Here is a 24,452-nt window from a genome sequence, read left to right on the forward strand (position 1 = left end):
TGTCGGGTTAAAAAGCTCCATCCGCGCCTGTGCCAGGCTCGGGGGTGAGACGGGGACCAGGGGCTGGGGGAGGTGCTGGGGGGCTGGCCAGCACCACGGCCGCGCACAGCCCACCGAGGCACGGCCATCGCGTGGCCGCTCACACCCGCCGTCTGAGGACGGGCGAGCGATCGGTCACCAGAGACACGCCGACGGCAGGGTTTTGGGTACAAATCTAACCGCTCGTAAGACCGGCTGGGGTCAGACTGGCCGACGGGCAGGAGGCAGGACGGGGACCTCTTCACCCAAGAGCTTTCAAACCACTTCCAATAAAGCAAAACGCAACGAACGGAGAAGAAAAACCCACCAAACGGTGCCGGCTGAGGCCGGAGCTCAGCTGCACTGGTTTTGAAACAGAGCAGGCTTTCTGCAGGAGGTTCCTCCAGGGCACAAGGGCTCGAGTCAACACCAACAGATCCCTGCCCCTTCAGTGACAAACGCCGCTGGCGATTCCTCCCCTCCATGCTCGCCATTAACCAGAGAGGAAAGAAAAGCCAGCGCTGGGGCACAGGACGGCCTCTCTCCCCATCGCCTTTGTCCCCCTCCTCCCAGCCGGCTGCGCGCTGCGACGGCCCCTCTGAACTGTTTCCCGACACTCGGGGAAGGTGTTTTTCGGGAGGAAAGCTGCCCCCGAGCTCCTGGCTGCCTCGCCGGTCCCTCCTCCTTTAAATCCCGGCTCCTCTCCGACTCCTCACAAAATGTCTCCGTTGCTGCCTGCCAGACCCAGCTCCAGCCTCCCAAGAGCTAGCTGTCGCCTCGATGTCATTTGGAGAGGCTTTGAAAGGGGGGGAATCTATCTTTATCCGCGCCGGGAAGCGCCATGCGCGGCTCTGGCACTGTGCAAGTAATTAACAATAATGAAAAGTTGGGGTTGCCATGGATATGCTGTTCTATTTACAACGCACATCTCTCCCATCACCCAGACCCGTGCAGCAACCGAGGGAAATCAGAACCCCATTCACCGCCTTGGCGTGTGGTTTTATTTTTAACCTGGATGCTGGAATAGGAAGGCAGCCAGGCGGGACGTCAGGGGCAGGACAGCGGCTGCTCCTGCCCCTGCCATGGGCCGGCTCCTCCGCTGGCTGCCGGATGCTTGGATTGCGGCTTGGGAAGCAGCACACAGGATTTCCGTGCTGCCCTGCCTTACCCAGACGCGAGCTCTCCGGACAGCTGCTGCCAGTGAAAAGAAACCCAATAAAAGCGCTTTTCAGATACCTCAAACTAACCAGTCATGACTTTGCTATAAAAAAGAAAAAAAAAAAAAACCAGACAGTCCCCACACACCTTTTTTTAAGAGCTTTGCTGTTAGCGGGCCCTCACTTCAGACCCTGCTTTGGGACCAGTGTTAGTTCAGGGAGGGGGGGAAAAAAAAAAAAAGAAAAAAAAAAAGAAGAAAGAGAAAGAAAAAACAAAGGAAAAAACATCAGCCTGGGAGTTGTTTTTGGCGGGCTGCTGTGCGGGTCTCGCACGCACAGCGCTCCAGGAACACCAGACCTCGTTAGTACGCTGCGGGCTCTCGGCTAAGGATTGCAGTTGGCTTAATTAGAGACTCAGGTGAACATGAAAGATTAAATATGGAACAAGGCTGGGGACTGGCGGGAAGACGGCCAGTTTGGGTTAATGTGCCGATACAGGTACCTGCAGAATTAATTACACCAGGACTCGGGCGATGCGGGGAGGCTGTCGCTGCTCCATCCCGGCACGGTCTTAGTCACCACTAATAGCCGTCGCATGAGGTATGCACGGTATGAGTCTTCTTCGGGGCTGTGTTATTCGCCTGTCATTAAAAGCATCAGCACTGGGGTTTTTTTGGGTCTCACAGCTGCCGTCACACCAGCGGCGAACACGCTCGGCCCGTGGGTGACTCAGCCTCACGCCACCCCCGGCACAGCACCGGGCTCCCCCGCTCCCCACCGCCGCAGCGGAGCAGATAACGCCGATAACGAAGGCGCAAGAAGCCCTAGTTTTAGCGCCTGCTCGAATTCCCGTCAGGTGGGGCCGGTGAAACCTAAACCACCTCCTTTTGGAGACAAACACCACCCCGCTGGAACGGCAGCTTTTCAGCTGCGGTTAAAGAAACACCAGAGCCGCCCTCCTGGCTGGTGCGACACGAAAAAGGGAAAAATCCAAACCACTCGGCGATGCCCCGTAGCGATCTCCTCTGCTCTTCCAACAAACAGGTTCAGCGACCTTCCGGGGAAAAACCAGCGCGGATTTATTAGCGAGCGTGGAGAGAGTGCGTGCGGCGGCACGGGGAAAGCGCGGGTGTTTCCACCGCGCTCCCTTCGACTGGAGCCGATGGAGGGTGCCAGGGAGCGAACCCACCAGCAGCCTCACGCTATGAACGCCGGCAATCCCCCCCCGCCCCCATCCCTCCCGTCTGCTCCCCACGGAGCCGTACGTGCTTCCGCAGGGGAACCACAGGCCAGACCACGTATCCCAGCCGTGCGTCGGCAGCACTGGGTCAGGACCGTGTGGGAACCCAACGGGCAACGACGGAGTAGGAAAGAGCATGAGAAACCCAGACAGGGAGTCAAGCACGAGCTTGGAGCATGCGGGGTGCCCGGCGTTTTGGGTCTTTATGGTGCGGGAGCTGTTAGGCAATGCCTGCTGCATCGCAGGCTCCCCACCGGCTCCAAGCAAGGATCACCTTTTGCACCAAAGCAAGGATCACCTTTTGCACCAAAGCAAGCAACCTGGCACCCCTTGAGCCTTCCGTACAATCACCAACACCTCATTTCTTTTGCAAAGCCTGTCTGGAAAGTCAACGTTTCGTGAACCAGCATCTGCAGGCGCCAGCGCTCCCCAACCCTTCCCATTAAATGCGACGGGGACGTGAGCTCGGAGCACCCCTGCGCAGCGCTGGCGGGGCAAGCTCTGCAGGAGCACGCTGCGGGCTGGGCTTCCAGGAGATGTCTGAGGTCCCTGCGATGGGGCAGAGACCCCAGCTCGGCTGCCCGGGAGGCGGGCGGCGATGTGCAGGCTGGGATGGGGAGGGAGGGAGCCGCGGTGGGAGAGGTGCAAGGAGCAGCAAGCGCCTTCGGGGAGGCTGAGCCGCCAGGCCACGTCAGTCCATCAGCCCTCGCTTCCCCGCCTGGCCACAGAGCCTTTCCCCGGGGCACGGGGAGAGGGGTCGGGGAAGGACGCCGAGCATCACCCGCCAGCCAGGCCGGAGGCACGCGCACCGTGACTCAGCAGGTGAGCGCCCGGATGAAGCTCGCCCCAGCCTCCGGAGACCAAACGGCACCCCGGCACCCCTCTGCGCCCAGCGCCTCGCCAAAGGAGCTGCCGAAACGCAGCCCGTACCACGGGCTGCCCGAGCAACACGCCCAGGCGCTCCGTCTCTGCTCCCCCGCTGTCTAACGAGGGGCACATCCATGCAACAGGGGTACCCCCTCCGTGCAACAGATGTACAGAGCAGAGCTGCTTCCCCTGACCCTATAGAGTCCACGGTCACCTATAGCCCATCAGGCAGGGGAGCAGAGGGAAAACCGGCCTTGGGGGACGGTGTTTTTCCCTGCGCAGTGCGGGCAGCCTGGCCGGGCAGCCAGGAGCAGGCAGGGATGCCCGGGATGCCGGGGCAAGGCACGAGGATTGCCCCAGCGGTGACTAAGCCTGTGGCACGCGTGGCACCCTGCAGCCGAACGCGGCCAGGCGCAACGCACCTGGGCTACGGAAACGCTTCTCGCTTCGCCCACCGGCCCCGTGAACCTGAGCACCCCGTGGATTTGGAAACGGTCACGCACCCTCGCGGCCGACTGCGCCCCAGCCACGTCCCGGGAACCCCTAAGCCAAAATCTCCCCCTTCCCCAGGGAACTTGGGGTTGGGATGCGCTACGCTCTCTGCTCCTTGTGCCACTGGAAAGCAAACAAAACTCCTGCCGTGTTGCGACATCCCCCTGCCTCCCCAGAGAGGCCTCCGGTGACCCCCATTTGGCCGCTTAAATCGCACGCGGTGACCTAAAGCTCGGGTTTTGTTTTCCCCCGTTAACGAGCCATAGCCCGAGTGCCTGCTCAGGGATCTCTGCTCCGCGCTGTCACCTCGCATCGAATGAGAGGTGGCCGATGGCTCCGCGGCTGGATTTATCCCCAGAACATGACTCGCCGCCTCCCCCGGGTCCCTGCTGCCGTCAGGGAGGCGAGGAGGAGAAGGCAGCACCCCAAAACCGTGCCGCAGCAATTCCGAATGCCGTAAAGGTGCTGTTCGGCTGGGACACGAGCGCTGCTGGGACGGTCAGTGCCTGTTGCTCCGTGGTTTGACCGCCCCGGGATGCAGTCGTTGCTACCAAAAACCAGGAGGTCCCACGTCCCTGGGCTTTTTGGCATCACGTGGGGACCTTTTTTTGCATCACGCCCGTGCAGGCGGCCGAAGGCGGGGAAAAGTAAACTCTGGCGTAGCCATGGAAACTGGAGAGGATGGATGGATGGATGGCGGCGGATCCCTGCACACGCGTGTGCCGCGGCCGTGGGGAAAGCACCCTTCGGCTCCCCACTCAGCCGCCCTGCGTGACCCTGCGGCTGCTGCCGATCACAGAGCGTGGCAGGAAAACACCCGGGTGATTAAGCTAATAGCCCTAATGACCAGCTAATAGACTGCGGGCCAGACGCGCCCTTTGGGAATGCGCCCAGGACTGCACCTTGCAGCACGCTGGGCACGGCCGGGTGCGTATCTGCCAGGCTGGGCTGCGGTAAGGTGGGTTTGAGCCCCTCCAATGCCGTCGCCCCCAAAGGCACCACGGGGCGTAATCGAGAGGGTCCGGTCCTGCTTCAAGCATCTTGTCCCTACACGGTCTTCATACCTCTTCTGCACAGATTCCTATGGGAAGGGGGGGGAACCTGCCCACAACATGACTTCTGCCTTACAGGAGAGCTGCTGCCGCCCTGCATAACCTGGACCGTGCTTGACGGGAGCGCGGGCTGCCTTCCTGGGGCAGGGGGGTCTCACGGAGGCACCGCTGTCCCCCCCATGCCAGAGCAGAGGGCGAGCAGGCATCAGAGAGAGCACTCGCTGCCCGACACCTTGCCCGCGCTCGTCGCGGTCCCACCTGCCCCTCGGCGCGTCCATTCTGGCCGAAACGGCTCTTCGCAGGAGGGCTGGAGGACACCAGCCTTTCAGCAGCACCCAGCCTGCCCACCGAGTGCCCCCAGGTCCCCCCCTCCCTGCGCTCACTCCCAGCTGCCCACAAGCAAACCCTTTGCCGGGGCTGAGCGCGGGAAGGAGCCGACATCTCCTTTTTGGCTCCGGTACCTGCTGCGTTTGCTGCGTCCTTGGGTCAAAGGCCTCCCAAGTTTCCCTCTTTGCACCCTCAACCCACACTAAAAACACATAAAGCTCCTGGCAGGATGAAGGTTAAAAGCGCAAGTTACACCAGCATTAAAAACGTACGTCCACAGTTGGGCGAGTAGTTAAGAACCGTCCGGGATGCGCAGCTAGGGCTGTGCAAGAGCCTATTTCTCATTTAATGACGGTCAAATGAGGGGGAAATGAGGGGTTTAGATGCTTGGGGAGGAAATGCCACAGGTTGCTGAGTCTGCCACCCAAACCCCATCCTCATCGTTCCCTACGCTGCCCATGGCCGACGTTACCCCAGGCTTGCACCGCAAGGGCTCCGAGCCCCCTCGAGCCCAGCTCCCGAGGAGACACCCCCGGAGGTTCAGCTGTCTCTCAGCTTCTCAGTAGACTTGAGATCACCTGAGGGCTCATCTCTGCCCTGAGATGGTGCAGCTCCAAGGAAGGCGGCAGAGGAAGAGCAGAGGAGAGCTGATGCAACGTGGAGGCAAAGCAAACCTTGAGCTTGCAGAGCCGAAATCCTTACATTTTCGGTTTTTGGCCTTTTGAGGTTTTCTTAATTTGTCTATTTTTGTTCCTCGCCCACCTCCGCGCTGAGTGTGACGAGAGCCTTCGCTGGAGAGGCAGGGTTTTAAGGAAGAGCGCTGGCTGTTACAAAGCAGCGAGGCTCTTGGAAAAACAGCCTCTGGAGCAACAAACAGATTTGGTGCTGAGGGCTGTGAGGGATGGCTCCATCTGGGCTGCTGAGTCATGAAACCTGCTGAAGTGAGATACAAGCCAGAGGGCTCGGGGTAGGGGAAGCTTCCTATTAGGGATTTGTGCTATTTCGGTCTGAACGTGCGACAACAAAACCAGAAATCGAAGAAAAGCGGGCCGGGCTGGCAACGCTTCACTCCAGCAGGCAGGGGGTTAAAGTAGAGGCTGCCCTCCTCCTCCTCCTCCTCCTCCTCCTCCTCTCCCCAGTGCCAGGCAGCCTTGTCCCATCCCTGCCATGGTGGTGAGGTGGGTGGGAGCAGACCCTTCCACCGCAGCCCGATGGTTTCCAGCCGAAGCCAAACTCTCCCCTTGGCCCACGCCATCCCTCCGTGGGGACCCCAGCCCACCCTCCCGCTGCCAAGGGACCACGGTGCCCACGGGGAGCAACGGGAGCGAGGGGCTCCCCGGGTCACCCTCCTTCCTTTACCCACGCTCCCAGCACAGGGAAGGGCGAGCGGTGGCTGTGGCTCGGGGATGTCCCGAGTCCACAAAGAACAGGCTCGGCTCTCTCTTCTAGGGTGTCCCCCTCCCCACTGGGCACCCACCTAGTCCCCACGGGAACTCTGGCACGTCCCCGTCCCCACAGGGACCCCACCGTGTCCCCACACACGCTGGCAGGCTCCCGTGGGGACAGAACATGTCCCATCCCTAACAGGGACGCTGCCACATCCCTGTCCCCACAGGGACCCCACTGTGTCCCCAGAGGGACCCCACCGTGTCCCCACACACGCTGGCAGGGACCCCGTGGGGACACGACATGTCCCATCCCTAACAGGGACCCCACCGTGTCCCCACACACGCTGGCAGGGACTCTGTGAGGACACGACATGTCCCATCCCTAACAGGGACCCCACCGTGTCCCCAGACACTCTGGCAGGCTCCCTGTGGGGACACGACATGTCCCATCCCTAACAGGGACCCCACCGTGTCCCCACACACGCTGGCAGGGACTCTGTGAGGACACGACATGTCCCATCCCTCACAGGGACCCCACCGTGTCCCCAGACACTCTGGCAGGGACCCCGTGGGGACACGACATGTCCCATCCCTCACAGGGACCCCACCGTGTCCCCAGACACTCTGGCAGGGACCCCGTGGGGACACGACATGTCCCATCCCTCACAGGGACCCTGCCACATCCCCGTCCCCAGAGGAACCCCGCCGTGTCCCCACAGGGACCCCGCCGTGTCCCCACACACGCTGGCAGGGACTCTGTGAGGACACGACATGTCCCATCCCTCACAGGGACCCTGCCGCATCCCCGTCCCCAGAGGAACCCCGCCGTGTCCCCAGAGGGACCCCGCCGTGTCCCCACACACGCTGGCAGGGACCCCGCGGGGACACGACACATCCCACCCCTAACAGGGACCCCACCATGCCCCTCCACGGACCCACCCACATCCCCACGCCGCCCCCCCCCCTTGGGGACCCCCGCTTATCCCCACACCCCCTCCCATATCCCCACGGGGACCCCCCCACGGAGTAGGGAATCTCTGCCCCCCCCCCCCCCGGCCCGGTCGGGCCGCGGCGCCTTTAAGGCTGGGCCGGGCGCCAGCTGCCTCCGCCCGGGGGCAGAGCCGGGCGGGCCGGGCCCCGCCGTCGCCTGGTAACCGCCGCTCGGCGGGCGGAGGGCGGCCCCGGCAGCGCCGCGGTCAGGTGGCAGCCCCAGAAGGGAGACGGAGCCCGGCTGCCGACCGATAAAAGAAGAAGTCCTGCCCCGCCGCCGCCGCCGCCGACGACCGGGAGGGAAGCGCGGAGCCGCCGCCACCACCGAGGAGGAGCCATGGTAAGAGCGGGCCTCGCCGAGCTGGGGAAGGGGAACGGGAGCTGGGGGGGGGGGGGGGGGGAGAGGTGCCCGCCCGGGCCTCTGCCGGGGGGGGAGGCGGTGGGCGAGGGAGCTGCGGGGGTTGCCCGGCCCCGCGGGGCTCGGGCTTGCCCCCCCCCCCCACCCCGGCAGCCGGCCTTCCCTGCCGCCCTAATGTCGCTTCGGTGTTATTTACAGCTCCGTCCTGGTAAATGGAGCTTAAAGTGCCTCTTTCCCGGGAGGCAGGGCAGCTCTGGCTTCTGCCCGGGGGACCACCGGACACCCCCCCCCCCCCGGTGCCCCTCATCGTGGCCTCAGGTCTGCCCGTGCGGAGGGGGCAGCGCTGCTCCTGCATCCCACGGGCTGTGCGTGGGGGGGGGGGGGGGGGGGGGGGGGGGGGGGATGCCCGCCCACCCTTCCACACCGGGGTACCGGGGCTGTACCGTCGGGAGAGCGGATCAGGCCGTCCCCCCCACCCCAAAACCCCGCGTAGAGGGGCTGGACGCAGCCCCGGCGGCCTTCGGTCCGGCCGCCCGCGCCGCGGTCGTGGCGAGGGTCAGGGTCGGGACAGCGACCCGGGGTCCGGAGAGGGTGCTGGCCGCGGTGGGACGGTGCAGAGCACCCGAGGGGTCTCAGCCAGAAGGTGCCCGAAAGAACAGGACAAGGCAAAAACCCGGTCGCGGGCGGTTAAACCCCGAGCAGAGCTGGCTGGAGAGAGGGACTGACTCGCTTCAGATCCGCACCAGAACAGCCGAGCGCGGAGGTCGGGTGTTTTTCCTCGACGTGGAAAACAAACCTCAGCCCGCACCGCGCTCCTGGCAGCGCCGGAGCGGGGCGAGCGTCCCTCCGGCTCCTGCCCGTCGGGGTGCCGGCCGCCCCCGGCACCCCCCCGGCGCGCGGAGCACCCCGGTGCCTGCAAACCCCGGCGCGTGGCTGCGGCCGGCTGGCCCCAAAACCGAACCGGTTGCGTGCCGCGGCCCTTGACTCAGCTCCGAAGTAGCTGCTTTGAGCAACACTAGTAATCAATGAGCGGCATTTGGCTGTAGGGAGATTGGGAAGGATTATAACCTGTTCGACTGGGCAGCAAATGAGTCTTTTATTCTGAAGCTCTGAGTATTGACAGATGTCCTAATATCATGTTGCAAGTTCAGTTTATCCCTAATGCCACTGCCACAGGAATGGTGGAGGGATTAGCACTGACAAAACACTGTTTTCCCTTACCATACACCGGATCAGCTGGCCCTGCTCTGGCAGGGAGCAGATTCCTCCCCGAGGCCTCCCCATCCACCTCGGTGCGTGCTGCGTTCCGGGTGGCTGGGACAGGCTCTGTAGCACTCCAGTTCCCAAGCAATGAAAAACAAGCGTCCCCAGTTTGGAGAGCGCGTGCCATTCCCCACCGGCAGAGATCTGCTGCCATGACTTGGCTAACGCGACCCTGGTGAACGTCAGGAGGGGAGCAGTAATGCAGCAGGTTTTAATCGATTTACGCCTAGAAGGTATGAACAGGCAGCTCTGCCTGTCCTTCCTGCCCCCGAGGGCTCGCCTGGGTCCCGGACGGGGGCATGCACGTCCCATCCTTCCTCCAAAAGGAAAGGTGAAATCCCAGGGATTTCATCCAAGCCCTCGCTGCTCTGCGATGCCTGCTCTGGGCTCTGGCGCTGCTTCCTTGTTGGTCAGGGCAATATTGACATTTGCATGGCTTAATTCAGTACCTGATCCCAGCTGGAATCTCAGAGCTGGAAAGGCAGAGAACTCACGCTGCTTGAGTGCTAGAAATGTACAGGGTGTGGGGGATAAATCTTCTGTCTAAACCAGACGTTACGGGAGGGAGGAGAGAAATGCAGAAGCCTAAACAAGAAAGTCTCAAACAGACCTCTGTTCTGAGGGTCGGTACCGGCTTTGTCCCAGGGAATCAGCCACGTGGCACGTCTGGGCATCCAGGCAAAAGTCAGGGATGAGGAGGGGGAAAGGGCATCCGGGCAAGGCAGCGGGTACCGGGAGCAGCTTTGCTCCTGCTCACCGTGCGCTGGCCCCAGCAGACCCATCTACACAAGGCTGTTCATCAGCACAACCGAAAAGCCTTCCAGGCTTCCTGCCACCGCTGCAGGACCTTCCTTCCAGGGTGGTTTTCCCTAAAAGGTGGGAGTAATGCCTTAAACCAGGTACGGGAGCTTCTCCCAGCCCCTTTCCTCTCCAGGTACGCAACCCTCACCGCACACATGCTGATTTATCCCTTCAAAAAAGACACGCTGAGCAACCGTAATGCAAGCAGAAATGCGACCATCTAGCAGATAAGGCTCTGGCACTTGGAAATAGCCAAGAAACCTTTGAACAACGGCCTCGGCTCCCCAGCCGCTTGGGAATAAAGCCTTAAACTGGAAGGCAAACGCGCTGCCCGCCCTTCCTTGGGCACCGCAGGGCTGGGGGTGGCTGCCCCGGCGGTGGTGCCTGCAGAGCACTCCCTGGTGCCAGCGGTACAGCTCATGGGCTAGGCTCACACAGCTGCTCACCCACTTTTTTTTTTTTTTTTTTTTTTTTTTTTAAATCAGGCAGGTTGTAGTTTCCCAGCAGGAAGGCTCAACAGGTGCCGCTGCGCTCCCTCCAGCCCTGTGCCCCACAGCCGGCCACGCTGGGGTGCCTGGACTGATGAGACTTAGTTTTTCCCTCTGTCAATAATATCCCACCCTGCGGCACGGAGGGTGGCTGTGGGTCCCTTCCCCTCACAGGGAGGCTGAGCAGCAGCAGCTCACGGGGGCAGGAGTCCCGGTTCACAAAGGAAACTTGAATTTGGTCCGTGTCGCTTCTGCTGAGCAAAATACAGTTTCACCAAGGCTTGAGCAGACAGAGCTACGTACCGGGAGGCGAGGGGTGCTGTCCCTGCGCTGCTTACACGGGAAGCCTTCGCTACCGCATGTAAACTTGATTTCCAACTAATTGATTAAAATTGGCCTCCCTTCCTGTTACCCTAAGCAACCCCATCGATGTGCTCAGAAGGTGACCTCATTCCTTACAGCTGCTGCGGGCGGGTGGCCGGGCACAGCCGACCAGCCCATTCCCATCCTGCTTTCTCGCTGCTCTCCCTTCAGCTCTTGCTTCTTGCTTTTACTGCCCTGTGCCGAACCACTGCCTGGCCTTGGAAAGCGTGGGCAGCCCCTGCCTGGCTGCCCTCAGGGGATTCCTGCGGCGGGGGCTATGTCACAGTCAGGTTTACCGGGGGTGCCAGGCTTCGAGGACCCCCCCCCCCCCCCCCCCCCTCATCCAGAGAAGTCAGGCTCCATTCAGAGCGTGCACCCGTTGGCAGTGCCCCTGGAAAAGGTCCGGGTGAGTGCCAGCATGGAAGCACCGGACAGTTTCCAGGGCACATTGCAGTGAATTTGCAGCTGCCTTCAATTTTCTGGGTTTTGAGGTGGACCGGCAGGGACAGGGCAGAGAGCAGAGCTGCTGCCCCAGTGCACAGCCCTGCCAGAGAGGCACAGACCCGGGTGAGCCCTGCGGTGCGAGCCGAGCAGCCTCGGTCCCAGCAGGGTCACACACGAGCAAACACACCGGGTCCCTGTGTTTTGCTCAGCTAATAAGGAAGAGATTGTGTCCCTCCTGTCAGCTGTGACCGCGCAGGGCACGTCCCCAGGAAAAACAAGGCTCCATCTTGCAGAACCCCGGGAGCCGGGGCCAGGCGTGGGTCTCCTCCCCGAGCATCCCCCCAGGGTCACGCATGCTCGGACACAGGGAGCAGGGGATGGAGCAGGGGAGCTTTTCTAAACTCCACCTGCAATCCAGGTGCCATCAGCTGGTGCTGAAAAAAGCTGTAGCGCTTCAGAACAGATGATATCTCCGCTTGGGGTTCAAAACCAGCCCTTGGTGTTCAGCTGAGTACAGAACTGAGGCCGCACGCAACTGTAGGATCCCGTTCGTGCCTCCTCAAGGCTTAATTTTGTTTTTTAGAGAGTGTTTCATGCACCCCACCAGAGTTTAAGCAAGATGCGGATGGCCACGCTGCTGGCTTGTACTGGGGCCCCGCACGCGAGCCCTGTGCCCCCACCGCTCTCTCCAAGCAACTGGCACCCAGAGCATGGTGCGTTAGAGCCGGCGGCTCCGAAATAACAGACATCGCTTTAAAAAGAAAGATGGTTTGTTTTTCTTGCATAAAATCCTCTTGCTGGTTGCCGAGGGAAGCTCGTCCCCAGAGCAGAGCAGCTGTATCATGCAGGAATTTATAAATATCAGCGTGCTCTCGGTTGCACCCGCGCCTGCTCCCTGTCTCGCCGCACGCCGGCCGGGAGCTCTCCCGGTGGCGAGAGGTTTTGCTCACAGCTGGCAGGATCCAGCTGTCGAGAGGAGAAGCGGCAGCCCTGCCTGTTCCCACTCCACGGCGGCGAGGAGGGGGCGGCTGCGCAGCAGGGAAGCGTGTAACGTGCCCGTGGGCAGGCTGCGCTGCCTCGCCGAGGAAATAGTGGTAGCGTGCATAAAGAGTCAGCGGAGCTGCCTCCCCCTGCCTGGGAGAGGAACGCGGGCAGCCAGGGACCCTGGCCGATGGGCCAAGAAGCGTCCTAGGATGGATCCTTCCAAAAAACCTCACCACCCTTTTTTTTTGTTTGTTTGTTTTTCTGCTCCTTTGGCGCTGGGAGAATAGCACATCAGGGAGCCAGGCTTTGGCTCACAGAGTGAGGAGGGGCTGAGGGTCTGGCAGAGCACTGCTAGACGTTTAGGAGCTCATCAGCTGGGCATGTTGGGCTGATTTAGAAGTCACCAACCATAAGGCATGCCCTGATGGTCTGCAAAGCTACCCACGCATTTTGCAATTGCTCATTAATCCCACATAAATTTGCTCAGTGTATTAACCTCAGCAGCCTGGTCACAGACCGAGGCTTGGCGGTGCGATGCTCCTGCAGCGTGAGCAGAGACTGGCTGCAAGAGCGAGGATGCTGCTGTAGGAGGCAGCTGGGTGAGGCTTGCAAAGTCCTGCCCTTACCCAAGCCTGCCCACAGCACCAGGCATGCCATCCGTGCCCACGGAAGGGAGACGAGCCGTGACACAGGAGCGTCTGCTGTCACCCCTCCAAAGGCAGCGTCACAGCAGGCTGGGACAGGCTAATTAGGGTTTGTCAGCCCTGCAGCCTGGAGAGCTGGCTCAGGTCATGGGAGCAGCCTGAATTCCAGGTGTGCGGAGGAGGCAGCGCCATACCAGGGGAAACAAGACTTTGTGCTTATGGACTAAACGTATTTGGTCTGGGGTCACTGAGCAAGGATAAGCCTGGGACCCTTTGCAGCCAGACCCTGCGAGTTTCTCGTGTAAAGGGGAGTCATGCCTGAAACGCATGCCATTGAAAGCTTTGGGAAGTTACCAGTGTGTTCTTGTAAGTGTGGGAGACCCAGTTTGTGCTGTGTGCTGCAAGAGCAGCCAGGCCTGCTCAGAGCTCCGGGTAGACAGATTATTGTCTTGATTTAACATCTGACAGCTTCCATCCTCTGCTCGCCTGAGAGGGTAACACAGGCTGCAAGCAGGAATCAATCAGGGTTCGGTCTAGGCATCCTCTGTCACAGCCCAAATCGCTCCACCATCCCCTCCTGCTTCCTCTTCCTTCTTTTCCGCTTCAAAACCAAAATGCTCGTCCCTTCCATCACGAGGGTGTGCTGATGGCTCTGAACCACGCGCCCGAGAGGAGTCTGTCACGGCTTTGGGAGCACATCGACAGCCAAAGGCAGGAAAGCAAAAACCCCGGCGGAGCAAACAGTGAGCTGCGGTCGCTGCTGCGATGCCCGGGAGAGGCAGGCCTGCCCGCGGCCTCGAGCCCACTTCAAACTCCCATGGACTCAGCACAAGCAAGACCTGACCCTGAGAACGGCCGCAGTTTGTGCTCTCTGCTGAAATTTATTTTAAATGCTGTTCTCCAGGACCGTTTCTGAAGCAATTTGCTGTTCAGCCTGGCTAGGAAGAGCCCTGAGCAGGCTCATTCATTCAGCGCCTGCAGTATTGACTCTTCTCTTTACTGCAGCATTAGAGAGCATTTGTCATCTCTAAAATGAATAACTTTTCCTCTCCTGGGAAGGGGGAGAAGGCTTGCTTCAGTACTGACATTTCACACACCCAGCCCACAAACCTGCTTCGAATCCCAGATGTTGCTCTGGGGATAAAACGAGGGGCTCTGGTGTCTTTGCTCTATCAGCAGAGCAGGACCTGCGACTCACCTGGTCCTCCCCACGCACGAAACTTGCCGAGTACCTCTCGGGCCGTGCCCTCCGCACCCCTCCGAGGACCACCCTGCTCAGCCACAGCCCTCCCAGCAGCGTTAGGGCAAGAGGAGCAGAACGGCTGCCAGAAAGCCAGGGGTACCCAGCAAGCAGCAGCAAAGCTGGGAGCAGGACCAGCCGTCCCTTCCCACCCAGTGAGCTGGCTACCGAGTTGCACATCTGCAGAATTTCACCTGGTCCAGGGGAAAAAGGGCCTGGGAGATGCTCTCACCTCCGTCAGGTACCAGCTACATTGCCATGTTACTGACATACAGTCCGACACCAGCTGCAAGTCTTACTCAAGTCCCTCAGGAACAAGTCACAGCCTCTGCTCTCAAGCCAGAGGAGCCCTTAAAAAAAAAAAAAAAAAAAAACAAACCCCAAAATCAGAGAAAACCACCTAGCAGCACCAGAGTAAGAAACCAGAAGCTCACACTTGCCACCTCATGGTCTAGAGACCAACAAGCAAGGCTCTCTCCTCCTGTCCTAGAGATCACAGTGTATTTAACTAATATCTGCCTGTTTGCTTCTGTCTTCTGAGCTTTCAGAGGTGTTTTCAAGCCTTTCTCAGGAGGCCCAGGAAGCAGGAATGCTTTCCTGTGGGAATTTCAGCCTTTGTTAGCAGGACTGCGTTCCCAGGAACGAAAGCAAGAGAAACAAGCTCCAGCTATCGCAGGATTTGGAAGAACAGAGCCGTAAGCATTGCCAGCAACAACCTTTCCAAGGGACCGGACCACCCACTACGCAAACCATTAGGTCAGTATTGTTGTACTGCTTTTGAAACCCCCTTGCTTGGAGAGAAGCCGCTCTGAAGCCAGGAAATCCAGCCCAGCTGGGATACGACCCGGTGTCAAACTGGTGAACCCCACGAAGGCACACACCGCCTGCCTTCCACGGGAGCAGCTACCACGGGCGAAGCGCCTGCCCCTTCTCCCAGCAGACCCGACCACAGATGAACCACGCGGCTTAGCCTCCAGGTACAGCAGAGACACACGCAGCGCCTGATACGAGCCAGCCAGACTTACCGGAGCAGCGCAGCTGGGAGCGGTGGGTCTGCGGAGAGACAGCGGATGCAGGATGAGGTCCCGGCCACGGTGGGTGCTGGAGAAGCGTCCCCTTTCCATAAACCTGCACCCAAGGACAGCGCTGGGCCAGGAGCTGCGTGGAGAGGACCTGGAGGCTTTGAAGACCAGAATCATCTCCAGGCTGTAATTACCCACTTGCTTCCCCCACCCCTGATTATGCAGATTAGAGAAATGGCAGAACCCACCAATCTGCCAGGAGGGAGGAGGCTGCACTGGTCCTGCCCCTGTGTCACTAGGGCCAGGGACCCCCTGTCACCCCGGGGGGTGCCAGCCCTCCCCAGCAGCCCAGCGGGGTGAGCACATAGCGGGAGCTGGTCTTTTTGCACGGGGAAGACCAAGGGAGAGTCTAGAAAGGGATTTGCTGTGGGTCAGGGCTGTTATAAGACTAATTAATCCATTAATTGGAGTCAGCTCAGCAAACGAGGACGCGATGGCAGGAATACCTGGTTGCTACTGGCCCACCACCAGCTGGTTTTTGCCCGAAGGACCACGCTGCACCCTCTGGGAATTTCAGCCCTTTGCAGGAAACCACAACCACATCCCGTCTCCTTTGGAAGGCGCCTTTCAGCTGCTCCTTTAGAGACAGCCCCGGCTCCGACCCTTCGGCGTAACAGCCCACGCCACCTCCCAGCACCATCTCGCAGCCCGGGCGCAGCGTGCCGGCGAGCGCCCACGGCCCCTTCGCAGGGTGACGCGCGGCGACGAGCCACCCGAGACGGGCTCCGGCATGCCGAGGACGCTGACTTCAGGCTTGTGTGACCACCCCAGCCTACGCAACCGCTCAGAAACGCAAACCAAGAAGAAATGGGAGGAGATGTGGTGGGGTTTTTGTTGGTTTTTTTTTTTTTCTTTTTTTTGCATGAGATGGTGCAAACTGGCTGTATCGGTGCAGCTCTCCCAGTCTCTGTGCAGAGGCTGGATGAGGCACGGCTGGACCCGCAGCCAGCACCTCTCCCTGTGCCCGTGCAAGGAGCCTGTTTGCTGCTGTGCTGGCCCGTTCTGCCACTGTCCTTTGCAGGTGGCACAGCCAGGGCTGGGCTGTGTGTGCACCTCATTCGATCTTCAGCTATTTTCCTCTTTTTTTTTTTTGCACGCAGCAACGTCTGGGAAGAGGCTTTTCACTCTTTTCCTCTCTCTCTGTACCCCAGCACAATGACAGGAACTACCGCATGAAGAGCAACAGTGTTGGATTACAGCAGGGACGCAGCAGGATAAAGCGGGTGCGTTGAGAAAGGCAAATGGAGTTTCACGGGAGCGAAACAGCAGACTTTAGGCGAGCCTTTGTCTGAAGCTGGCTGGGGCCAGGCAGGAGGGTTAGGAGAAGGTGCAGCTATCAGGACAGATAAGGACTCACACCTGCAAGCCTGGCGGTAGCTCCTAATCATCAGCCAAAGGCACCGCACCCAGCACGCAGCCTCTGCCATCCGAGGCGGACGAGGCCCCTTTCATTTTCAGGCTCCCTGCAAGCCGGCAGCTGCTCAGCCTGGTATGTGTGGGCAGGAGGACCGTGGCTTTGTCACATGCCTGAGACAGCATGTCGCAGTCGGTGGCATCCCAGCCAGCTCCTGCCGCGAGAGCCGTGGAACGCGGGAAGGGATGCTGGCATCTGCCCCTCTCCCTTGGTGGCTTCCCCCCACCCAGCATCTGCTCCTGCCCCAGCCGGCCGGGCAGCATCCTCGGCTACCGGGCATTTGGTCTGACGAGCACAGCAGCCTTATCTCTCACTTATATAAAGAATTCATCTCCAAAACATTAACTCTTTCTGGGGGAGAGCCGTTCTGGTTCGAGCAGAGGCGGTGCTGCCGGGTGTCAGCCATTTGGAGCCCCAGAGAAGCGGTGTGTGAACTGGGACACGGGACTGTGGGCACCCACCTGCGTTCCCAGCTGGCCCCAAAAATCCACCCCATTGCCCGACTGCTGCGGACAGCAGGCAGAGGTGGGACAGACAGGCGCCTTCCTTGAGCTGCTCCTCTCTTCCCGGGGGACCAGCGCATCCCGCCGGACTGACCGTCCGTCTCGGTGGCTGCTCGGGAGCAGACTGCACGCAGGCAGCTTGCTGCCAGCCCGCCGGCCTCGGAGTTTGCAGAGCGAGCCCAGCCTGTCACATGCAAACATCCAGATAAGTTGCTGCCTGCAAAGAGGAACCACTTTATGGAAAGCAGCAAAGCCCTTCCCAAACCGCCCCGAGGAGCGCTCCGAGTGTCCCCCCCGGGGAGCAGCTGGATCCCAGGTGCAGCAAGCGTGGACGTGGGGCGGGTGAGCGTGCTCAACCCCAAGCAGCCCCTCGGGCCCCCGCGGGGGCAGAGATGTGGGTGCCCCGGTCCGCGGGATCGAAGCCGGGACGCTGCCGCCCTGCTCCCAAGAGGTGCGGCGGCGGCGGCAGCACCCCTCGGCCTCTCGCGCCGCGTGTTTGCGGATCGCCCTCCGCTAACGTTTCCCAGCCATCTTCAAGGGCGGCGCGGCATTAAAAAAAAAAAAAAAAATCCCGTTTGGGTTTGTCGTTTGGCCTCCGGCCGACTTGTCTCAACTCCCCAACGCTTGCCAGAGCCTCCCAGCCCGCCCTGCCTCCCGGCAGCCCTGTGCCGTCGCCGTGCCAGAACCGGCCTCTCCGCAGCACCGTGCGAAGCCTCCCCGGCCGGCCGTCGTGCCGCGCAGCCCGCCCGAAGCACCGAGACCCACCGGCCACGGCAGCCCTCCCTTCTCTGACCCCCCCCATCTCCAAAGCCAAGCCAGCCCCTTTCCGCCTCAGTCCCCCTCCGGAGCTCAGCGAGCGGTTCCTTCGTCATGGTAAAGCCACGCACGGGGAAAGCGAGTCCTGGGGAGGGGGCACGGAGCAGCCACCGGCCCCTCGCTGTCAGCCCCGCTGTGCTGGAAACGGCCAACGGATGAGCTGCAGGAAAGCAGGGAGGGTCTGCCTTGCTCAGAGCCATTTTGGGGGGGGGGGGGGGCAGACATTACTCTCCCTCTCCCATCGTCCGGCAGCGTTTCCCAGCAGGCAGCTGCTTCACTCTGGTGACTTGTCTTATTTCTGGTCTGGTTGGAGAAATAAAAGAAAGGGATGCTGTCCCTGTCCGCCGCTTCCCAGGAGCGGGGTGCTGTGGCTCACAGCACCAGCTCTGCCCCTTCTCGTTTGCCCCTGTAATTCCAGCAGTGCCTCGGGGAACAGGACCAGGTAGCAGAGCCCCGGCAGAGAGGCTCCCAGGAGTGTGCTTCAGGCACCGTCGGAAGAAACGCAGACCTGCGCCAGCTGTCTGGGACTAGGCGAGCGTCTTGGCGGATGCTAAAGGAGACGTTAGAGCAAATTAATTACTTAAACTATTTAATTTTTTTTTTGAGTCATGACTTTTGTGCCAGCCTCAGATTCCTCTGGGCCTACCCTGATTTTGAATGCTGTGTTGGCAGCAATTGGTGGCATTATGCTGTCGGCAGCAAGTGCCTTCCCAAGGCCTCTGTCTCTCCCCGGGGAGCGGGCAGGGAAGCCGTAGTCCTCCCTCCCAGTTCTTGGACAACCACCTAAATTGGGTGGCTTAAATGTACCTCAGCAGAGGAGGCTGCCTGGTGTCCTGTTTGAGTCCAGCACAGATCCCAATAAAGCCCATGCTCTCTTCTCTCCCCAGTTCAGCGTTGGATACGCTCTATGAGACATCCCAGCTTCGGCAGCCCACAGCATCTGCGTGCCGGTCGGTGATTTGGAGGAGGACAGTTTGTTACGGAGCGTAAGTGCCTGAATCCTTTGCGTTGTCAGTAACGGCTATCTGAGAGCAGGGATTTCCCCTGCTCAAAGGACTTTATTCCTTTGAAAAAAACATGCCTTTCATTGCTGCTCCAGCTGGGTGACTGCAGTGGGGGTGTCCGCAGGGGAAGCCGAGCACTCACAGCTGCAGCAAAAATCTTGTTGGGGCATGAACTCTTGCAGCACCAGCACTTTGGGCCCGTGGTTTCAGGAGCTGCTCAAGTAGCTGCCAGCAGGGAACAAGCCACAGAGGAGACTGTGTTATGCTCATTAAGTTACCGTACCGCAAAGCCATGCCAAAAATCCGCTGCCAGCATTACCAGCCGCTGCTGAGACCTGCCGGTGTTTCCCGGAGCGCGGGATGCAGATGACTGCACTGTCGAGTCAGGGCCAGGGAAGCCGCAGTCGGGGTCTCTCAGCCCTTTGAGGACTCTCTGGCCGGGAGAGTTAACTGCTGGAGGGACAGACACCCTCTCACCCAAGGCACTGAGCATCCCCCAGATCCCCTCCCCGCGGTGCCCATTGACACTTTGGTGGGCTCAGACCTACCTGGGCAGAGCAGGGAGTCCCCAGCCCGCGCGGACCGGAGCCTCTCCTGCGGCCCGTCTCTAGCTGGAGAACGCACAGCTAAAAGGGACTGGCAAATTATTAATGTGCCGGGCCTCGTCCTCTTGCTTGCAGCTTCTCCACTGGCTTTGGAGAAGTCCTAAAGAAGTAGGGGAAATAAAAGCAGGGGTCTTTCCCGGGAGCCACAGCGGAGGCAGCCAGGGATGCGTGGTTCATGCAGGCGAAGCCAAGCCTTCGCAGAGCGTGTCGTTCTCCAAAGCATTAGTCAGTCATTAAAGCAGCAGGAAAAGAGCCTCCCTTGTCCCAGCCTCTGCTTCGGTTTTACTCCCAGCTTCTGACATAACCAGGTCACTCTTTCCACACTTCCCCTGCCTAGACGAGAGCCGATGACTGATCTGGATGGACATGACTCACTGCCTTTTCTAATGAGCAACCTTCCTCTGTTGATGTACTTTGGCAGGGCCTTTCATATACCTAAAAAGGGAGAAGGGTGGCATTGGGGAGAGGGCAGGGTAATCTAAATTGCTGGCACCTGCATCCAGCCCAAGTGAGCTGTTTCTCACCATCCCTTTGGACTCCGGCCAGTTGTGAAGTTGCTGCTTTTGAGCATGGGAGAGGCGTAGCTAATCTTCCACGTGCTAATCCCGGTGAAATGCTGTCCGGGCCCACAGGTAGGCTGCCTAAACCCTCGACAAGTAATTGGAGCTAATTAGGCTGGAAGATTTTTTTGGTTAGTATCTGTCCAGGCAATGCCTAGGGGCCCCGTGGTAATAAGCACTGTGCAAACCCAGAACCACCTTACCCCACGGAGGTTTGCCGGTAGGAGGTTGTCCAGGCCACAGCAGGGCGAGTTGGGTTTTCCTGTTCTCTTGCATAGACACGGTCTCATCGGACAGCTGCCCCGCTCATGTGGAGTTGCTTGTGTTTTGCAGTGACTAAGCGGAGGAAGCTCTTGCTGTCCTAGCACCACCGGGCCAGACAATCCTTCCCTTGGCTGAAGATCCCGTTGGATCTCTTCCCATAATGGAAGCGTGAGTGCCAAGATCCTCCATGACCTCCAGAAGCCACAACTCCTTACCGAGAACTCTGATGGCTCCACGAATGCTTTCCGAAGGTGCCCTTGGGGGCATCGCCCAAATCACCCCCTCGCTGTACCTGAGCCGGGGCAGCGTTGCCTCCAACCGGCACCTGCTCCTCTCCCGGGGAATCACCTGCATCATCAATGCGACCATCGAGATCCCCAATTTTAACTGGCCCCAGTTTGAATACGTGAAAGTGCCTTTGGCTGACATGCCCAACGCCCCCATCTCCCTGTACTTCGACAGCGTTGCCGACAAGATAAACAGCGTGGCGCGGAAGCACGGGGCCACCTTAGTCCATTGTGCCGCCGGCGTGAGCAGGTCGGCCACCCTCTGCATCGCCTACCTGATGAAGTACCACAAGGTGTCCCTCTTTGAGGCATACAACTGGGTCAAATCGAGACGCCCCGTTATACGCCCCAATGTGGGCTTCTGGAGGCAACTGATAGACTACGAGAGGAAGCTCTTTGGGAAGACGACGGTTAAAATGGTACAGACACCATATGGCATCATCCCAGACGTTTACGAGAGAGAGAGGAGACCCCTGATGCCTTACTGGGGAATTTAATGTGACTGCAGACAGGAAGCACAACAGAAGGGACGAGCTGTTCTGAGTCGACCAGACTGGAGACATTCCCTTCTCCTTCTACAGCCAACTTTGGTTCTTTACCATACAGCAGAACCTCAACTAATTCTCACCTCACTAACCTGCAAGGCCAACGATTCCCTTCAAAGCATTTCTCTCTACAGGGATTCCCCCATCCGCATTTCTCTGATTTAGCAGAATGAGGTCTCCTTATAAGTTTTCTTCCTTTCATAAAGCCTCCCTCCCTTTTTTAGTCAGTTTATTAGTATCCTATGAGGAAAGGCCTAAAAGGCATTTGGCAGAGTTAATGAACAAAGTGCGCTTTGTGATGCGGTAGCCTGGATATTTCGTTAATAGCTTGTTTGCTTCCTTGCAAAATCCTGTAGTGGCTAGGGAGCGGCACTAGCACAGAACGAGCGAGGTCCTACTGTACGGCCCTGGGTTTTTCAAGAGCCAGGAAGGCAAGCGTGCAGGGTTGTGGTGCTAGTGCTGGTGTTTTCTTTAACATCCGTAGTGACTCTCAGTATATAGTGTTTGAGATCTTTAGTCAGCTCTTAATCTGTATTAAAAGTTTAAAAAAAAAAAAAAAAAAAAAAAAAAAAAAAAGAGTGAAGTCAGTCCGTGTCGGCCACAAGTAAAATGAAATTTGAATGATTCAAATCAAATAAATACAAGATCCTTTTTCACTCATTCCATGCCAGGGCAATAGTCCTGGAACACACTTACACTACTGAAAAATGCTGGTGTTTTTTGTGGGTGGAAAGTAAACAGAGATCTTGTCCAAATGTGGCTCAAGACCGAAGCGAGAGGTTAACCCTCCCCACACTGGACAGCCAAAGACATGTTTAGGAAACTTGTGTGTGCATGGCCACCTTCCAAAGGGGCTGGGCTGTGTTTTCTAATATTCAATCAACCAGTAAATTGGAAGTAGGTAAATCCGCTTGATTACTTAGCTCTAAGTATGGTCGTGATCTGCCTTAGCCCATTTCTAAATCACTTCATTATGTCCTTAAGGTTATGCTGCATTCTAGAATTATTCTGCGCAAAATGGCGATCTGTTCAACCTCCCGGACAAGGATGGCTTTACGGAGAAGGCTTTGCCTTGTTCTGTGTGTGACAAGAACGATTCCAACCGGAGACGTGGGAGAAGCCTTTCTGTGGCGTAGCCACTGCCTCCTCGACGTCGCTCCTCTCCCTGCAGATGGGAAGGGACTGGTTTCGTTGAAGCGTAACTGGACCACCAGGACAGCAAGGCAAGTCCGTTCCTCGATGAGACATTTGTGTCCTCTGTTGCATCTCTGAAGGAGGAATACGCAGATTGCTGGATGCCGAGATAGCTATCTGATTTAAATGAGATTCTATACTTGTAAAAAAAAAAAAAAATCAATAAAGATTAAACAAGAACATGTGTTGGTTTCCTATTCAGGACTGTGCTAATGTATCTCAAGTAACTGCGAGAACATGGTGTAATACTGAGCAGTGGCTTTAAACAAATCTGGACCTCAGTCTCGAGAAAAATACTGTGATCTGTTCCCGTCACTTGGCTAATCAGTTTACAATCCGTCCAGGTGTCCTGCAATTCCTGGTCCTCATCACAAAAGCCAGGCATTTAATTCGGCTATTTCAAAATTTTTCTCTTCTGAAATCCTAGCTGAACAGCTGAGGTTTTAAGGAACAGTAGACGTGGTTAAAGTTTTTCTCCAAGCTGAACCACACTGGGTGAGGATTGCAGCACAAGTAGGTTTCTGGTTTCCCCAGACTAAAAGCCACAAGGGCTGAAATACTGTTATCGCTGATACAAAACTGCACAAATGGCCTCAACCTCATGTGGATCATGAGTAAAACCAGACCTGGTTGGAATAAAAGTCTAGATCAGAGTGAATTTGATACAGAGGCTTTGACCGGCTCTGACCCAGAATTTTCAAATTTACTGCAGAGACAGGAGTTTTACCAGACTGGGCAAATGCCACTTGCTTATACTCACCAGGGGAAGGAAACGGTGCTCTGTAATTTCCAGGCTCCAGTTAGAGGTCCACAAGGTCAGCGAGGACTGCTGTAGGAGTTCACAGACTCCAAATTAGGCCCAAGGCCACTTACTGGGGGGACTTGGTGGCACGCAGGCACAAGAGAGCTCTCTCAACCCCTACGGGCATGGAAGTCACGAGGTTGGCCATAGCTTCATTAATGCCAAACCTGCACACAGAGACACCGCTATGAAAAGAGTTACTGCAAATTCCTCAACATTGCAAGGGCATCCAAAGCCCAAAAGTTTCCTGCACGCACGTATATATTGCCCCCCTCCCCCCTGCAAACCCTTCTTTCATCTGTTATCCAGGATGCACTTAAGACAAAACTGCGCATAAAAAACCCCAAATACTTCAACACCAGTTTTTCCAACAATATCAACGCATGGATCTCGGTGTCCTTCAGTATCACCAGTACAAAGCGCAGCCCCGCGCTGGCGGAGAGAGGTCTCCTCCTGCTTTTGCAGATGAGCAAGAACGAAGTTTTGGCCCACTGAAATAAAAATGAATTTTGCCATCAGCTGTGCGCAGTTCAGGTTTCACGGTTGTGTCCCGGTTTCAGTGACAAACAAACAGACATAAGAGACTGACTGTCCATTTTAAAAAAATCCATTCTACTCATCTCTCTATTTTTATCATGAGTTAAATGGCAACCAGGGAAATGGTAAGTAAGAAAAAGAACTAGAGATTAAAAATCAAGACTAATCATTAGGCTGGAGACATTCCGAAAGCATGACATTTCAAAGGGAAAAAAAATACTAAAACCTGAAATCCGCTAGCAAAATTAAACTTTACCTAAAAAATGGACTATGTATAATTTAACAGCATTTTCTATATAAAAACTGGAAGGTAAAGATTTTCCACTTTGAATTATTATATAGACTTTATACACGCACTGCCCTAGTACCTAGGGGAGGGGAAGATACTAATGTTCAGCCAAGAAAGCATCAAGACTGACTTTTAAACAAAAGGGAAAGTTAGACCTATAAAAAAATGTAATTGCCTAATAAAGCACATTAGGAAATAAAGAATTCACCTGAAATACCCATTAGAGATAATATTATGGATAAGTGCAATGGTATTAATACTTGTAGGTATTTCTTTGCAAAACTCCTCGTGTTCATTCCAACAAAAGATGTTTTATGTGAGTGTTTTTTCCCCCCTCAAAACCCAGTTTTTCATGCATCCTCAAATCTATACAAACCAGAGAAGAGGGCGAGCCACAGTTTAACTCTGGATTGCTGTAAGCACACCAGCTGGAT

At 57.7% G+C, this 24,452-nt stretch overlaps 1 protein-coding gene across 1 annotated transcript; it reads left to right on the forward strand.

Moving 5' to 3' along the window:
- Positions 1-7,677: 7,677 nt before the first annotated feature.
- DUSP14 (dual specificity phosphatase 14) lies at positions 7,678-22,570 on the forward strand. The gene is made up of 3 exons (XM_030028756.2): positions 7,678-7,871; positions 18,819-18,917; positions 20,434-22,570. Exon 3 carries the CDS (start codon positions 20,552-20,554, stop codon positions 21,146-21,148), a length of 597 nt encoding a protein of 198 aa, XP_029884616.1. The 5' UTR covers positions 7,678-7,871; positions 18,819-18,917; positions 20,434-20,551; the 3' UTR covers positions 21,149-22,570.
- Positions 22,571-24,452: the final 1,882 nt, after the last annotated feature.

This window comes from Aquila chrysaetos, chromosome 10 (genome assembly GCF_900496995.4).
Source record: "Aquila chrysaetos chrysaetos chromosome 10, bAquChr1.4, whole genome shotgun sequence".
In the NCBI taxonomy this organism is placed as follows: Eukaryota; Metazoa; Chordata; class Aves; order Accipitriformes; family Accipitridae; genus Aquila; species Aquila chrysaetos.